The sequence below is a fragment of the Humulus lupulus genome, chromosome 2 (assembly GCF_963169125.1).
Source record: "Humulus lupulus chromosome 2, drHumLupu1.1, whole genome shotgun sequence".
Classification (NCBI taxonomy): Eukaryota; Viridiplantae; Streptophyta; class Magnoliopsida; order Rosales; family Cannabaceae; genus Humulus; species Humulus lupulus.
The window spans coordinates 250,179,787-250,184,516 of NC_084794.1; the positions used below are offsets into that span (position 1 = coordinate 250,179,787).

A 4,730-nucleotide genomic window follows, 5' to 3' on the forward strand; every position below is an offset into this window, starting at 1 on the left:
TATGGATTTTCGTCCCATAGCTTGCTGTAATGCTGTATACAAAACTACCACTATGCTAATTTGCTCCAAATTGAGGAAGGTACTCCCGGATCTTATAGCTCAAAATCAAAGTGGCTTTGTTCAAGGTAGATATATTGCATATAATATAATGGTATGTCAAGATTTGATCAAGCATTATGGCAGGAATAAATCTAAACCAAAATGCATGATTAAATTAGACTTGAGGAAAGAATATGATATAATAGAGTGGGACTTTATTGAGGAAATGTTATATGCCTTCAATTTTCCTCTTGAGTTTGTTCAGCTGGTTATGACCTGTGTGAGAACCCCAAGGTTTAGCCTTATGTTGAATGGGTCATTGCATGGTTTCTTTGAAGCTAAAAGAGGTCTTAGGCAGGGGGATCCATTATCTCCTTTGTTGTTTGTATTAGGGATGGAATACCTTTCCAGAATTCTGGGGAAAATTGGTGAAACAGAGGGATTTCAATTTCATGACAGATGTGGCCCTCTAAAATTAAATCACCTTTGTTTTGCAGATGATGTCTTGCTCTTCTGCCATGGAGACTTCAAAGCAATATATCTTTTGCTTCAAGGTTTGAAACTATTTTCACGAACCTCTGGTTTAATACCAAGTGATACAAAGTCAGCAATATACTGTAGTAATATGGAGGACTTGGAGGTGCAAAGGATAATTGACTCTTCAGGCTTTACACGAAAGCAGCTACCATTTAAATATCTGGGGATTCCTATATGTGCTATGAGAATTTTAGCAAAGGAGTGTGAAGTTTTACTGGAGAAAATGACCCAACGGATATGAAGCTAGTGTACCAGGAATCTTTCCTATGCTGGCAAAGAAACTCTGGTGAATTCAGTTTTGCTGTCTATTCATACTTATTGGGCTCAAATCATGATCCTTCCTTCAAAGATTTTGCAACAAATTAATATAATTTGCAGGAATTTTTTATGGAAAGGAATGGTTGAGTCTAATAGTTCAGGGCAGGTTTCTTGGGATGAAGTATGTAGGCCTAAAGCTGAGGGAGGTCTAGGCTTTAGGAGGATCAAGGAATGGAATGAAGCAGCTATTGGTAAGTATGTATGGGTAGTGGCTTCGAAAAAAGACTCTTTATGGGTTCGATGGATACATGCTGTGTATATTGGTGATGGAGACTGGTGGGACTATAAAGCTTCGAATGGCAGTAGTTGGTATTGGAAGCAAATTGTTAAAGTTAAAGAGAAGTACAAGGAACTTAACTTGACTCGTCTATGTTCTAATGGGGTTTATAGGATAGCTGAGGGCTACAAAGCTCTTGTTCTCACTCATCAAAAGGTCTCATGGCATAGGGAAGTTTGGAATAGAACCATCATACCAAAGCATAGATTTATCTTATGGCTTGCGGTTCTAGATAGGTTACAACTGAAAGATAGACTGTTTCGTTTCAACATAACAACTGATTACCTCTGTCTTTTATGTGGTAGTAACAAGGAAACAAGAGAACATGTATTTTTTTACTGTTATTTGAGCTCTTCTTGCCTGAGGCAAATCAAGAGCTGGCTAGGATGGCAGACGGCAGCTACCACTACACATAACTTGTTGCGGTGGATTGCTAAGGCCAGATTAACTCATTTCAGGAAACAAGTCTTTATTGTGACCCTGGCAGCTTTGATATACTAGGTTTGGTGGTGTAGAAATGAGGCCCTGTGGAATAAAAAAGTCTATACAGCAACTATACTTGTTCAAAGAATTCAATTTAATGTAAAGCATAGAATTAGAAGTATTATGTCTAACAAAATTTAGTTGATAGATAGAGATTGGTTTGAGAAATTGTAATAGAATTCAGTCTGGCCTTTAAACTTGGTGCTGTTTAGTTTGTAAATTGCAAGTTCAAAAATATACAAATATGAATTACCAAAAAAAAAAAAAAAAAAAATCAAAGCCTTGGGCTCCCACAAATGGACTTGGGCTCAATTTTTTTGTTTTGAATTTAAATCTCAATTGGGCCTAAAATCAAAACCATTTTATTTATTTATCTTTTAATTAATTAATTAAATCATTATTTAAATTAACTAATTATAATTTGAAACTTGATTAATATTATTTATTTATATTGACACCAATTTATCAATATTAATATATTTGCCAAAGATTCTCTCTTATCTCTAAATCTCATATCTCTGTATGATTTTCCAAAATTGACCTAGTTAACTTTAAAAATCCCAATTGATAATTAAATCAATTAATTGAGACATTCTAGATGTTTTAATCAAAGGTGATGCAGGGACCATGGATCCATGAATACAAGCTACAATAAATTTCCGTGAGTTTATTTATTAAATAAATTATCTCAGAATTTATTAATTCCTCATGATTCCACTATAGATTCGGAATTGAACTCTTGAATTCATAGAAGGTATTTTTCAAACCACAAATACGTTATCCATTGTTATAACCATTACAGTTAGTTAATCCTCTATCGATGACTTACTAATGAGTCGGGTGCAAATTACTGTTATACCCCTCATTTGTATTTTATCCTTAACTCCCACTAAGTCCCTTGTAAATGATAAATCTGTGAACTTAATCACAAATATGAGTGCTCAATCATTTACCCTTTTAGACTAAGCTATTAAGGAAGCCATCTTTTCACCTCCCATATAGAAGCTATAGATTTCATATCTATGATTAATACTCCCACTCAATTACACTACTAAATCTCCAAGATGCAAGTATGGGCTAGACAGTAGGGAAAGCTAGTAAAGAACAAGTCAAAATATTTAAATAATATAATTAGCATAATATTATCATTCATAATTAAGATCAACTTGCCCTATGGTCAACGTTGTGACATTGATTAGATTCGATAACAATCATGCTTATTTATCGATCAATAATCAATATTGGTCCTAGTCAAATGTACCCATATACATCTGATCTTATCTACTTGGTTAATGCCTTGGATAAGACATCACACCCTGACTGTGTAAGTAGATCATACCGTAGATTACCAAATCAGTGAAAATCCAATGCATTGACTTAATCTTAGGATTCGTTCTTTTGAACATATAATTACAATCATAATCCACTGTGACCTAGTCACTATAATTGTAACTATTTATATGTTCGGGATGTTATAATTGTTTGTATTATTCCAATAATCATGTAATAAAACAAGCAAGCAACACGATTGCCAAACTAAATAATTTCTACTTCTTTTATTGACAATACAAAATCGCATTACATGTCCGTCATGGTTTTATAAAGGCATAAAACCCAACAGTCTCTAGAAACTATTTCTATTAGATAGTTTTATAATTGAATTAAATTCAAAATTTAAAATTCACTTAAACAATTTAATTATAAATATTATTAAATAAACAAAGTATCCTAGGCTGAGTCTCACTTTTAGTTAAACGTCAGTCACAATGCAAGGACTATGTTTGGCGTGTGACACATGTCTTTTCTTAACCATTTTATTTATTGATTATTTACTAATCTATTTATTCAAAAAATGATAAAATATCTAAAAATTGATAACCAACCTTATCAGATAAATAATTTAATCATCGGAATAAATTTCTGAACCAATTCAAATCTAATTTGAATTATCAGATTTATTTTTCACATTTTAAATAAAGAAAACATAATTAATTCAAAGTTATATATTTATATTATTTATTAATAATTTCAAAAATTATAAAAAGTATATAATTAATTATTTAATTAGTTAATTTTGAAAATTAATAATTAATTAATTAATCACAATTATATATTTTCCTTGAAGAACAAATTTCTTCTAAATATGTTATTTCACTGATTAATCTCGGTTTCAACTCTTACCTTGAACAGTGTTGATAGAGCCGCCTCGGGGACCTATGGAATATGAACCTATAATTTCAAGCTCCAATAAATTTAGATTATTAATTAAATATTTTTAATATAATAACCTTAATTTATTAATCTTAATATTATTCCACTAAAAATTTGAGACTGCACTCTTGCAATTATAGACATTTATTTACAAAATACTTTTTAATGAAAAAAGCGTTCATTGATTTAATCATTACATACAATTCAATCATCCATTAATGATTCATAATTAAAGTAGGGATAAGAACACCATTTTACCTCTTTAATTATTTATTGTTTCCTTAAGTACCATTAACTTTACTAGTAAAGGTTAATTCATAAACTTATATATGAATTTGATCTCAATAAACTTTCAATTCCAAAAGTTAACCCTTAAGAGAACCATTATTCAATTCCTCTAAAAAAATGTATAAATTTCATATTTGTATACTATGTCCCCAGCCACTTAAACCAATGAGTCCCCAAAACAAAAGTTTTCAACCTGATTATTTTGACAAATCATAACGAGTGAATCAAAGGACTCAAATGACATAAATAAGAGTTCATAGCAACTTTAGGATTGAGATCATTTTGTATATGATCATCTTATTGATATGTTTAATTAATACTTATAAAATGAAACAGTATTTAACTAAGTATTAATTACATATGGGGTCCAGTTCTATATAATTACATTATACAAAGTACCTTCACTAAGATGTCCTGCTACATCAGTAATCAAAATCTAGATTACATGTACTCATAATACTAGTGAACCGTACTAATAATATTTAATCCAAAGATTCTATACAACTTTGTTTTACTATGAACTATTTAAATTTGTTCCCAATAATCTTAATTCTCTCGTAACAATACAAGATTGTAG

At 30.7% G+C, this 4,730-nt stretch overlaps 1 protein-coding gene across 1 annotated transcript; it reads left to right on the top strand.

Moving 5' to 3' along the window:
* Nucleotides 1-973: 973 nt before the first annotated feature.
* Nucleotides 974-1,672, top strand: LOC133815357 (uncharacterized). The gene has a single exon (XM_062248209.1). The coding sequence runs from the start codon at nt 974-976 to the stop codon at nt 1,670-1,672; it is 699 nt and encodes a 232-aa protein (XP_062104193.1).
* Nucleotides 1,673-4,730: the final 3,058 nt, after the last annotated feature.

What these genes read in the sequence shown, in the direction of transcription:
- LOC133815357 (XM_062248209.1), top strand. Translation starts at nt 974, where the DNA reads ATGGTTGAGTCTAATAGTTCAGGGCAGGTTTCTTGGGATGAAGTATGT.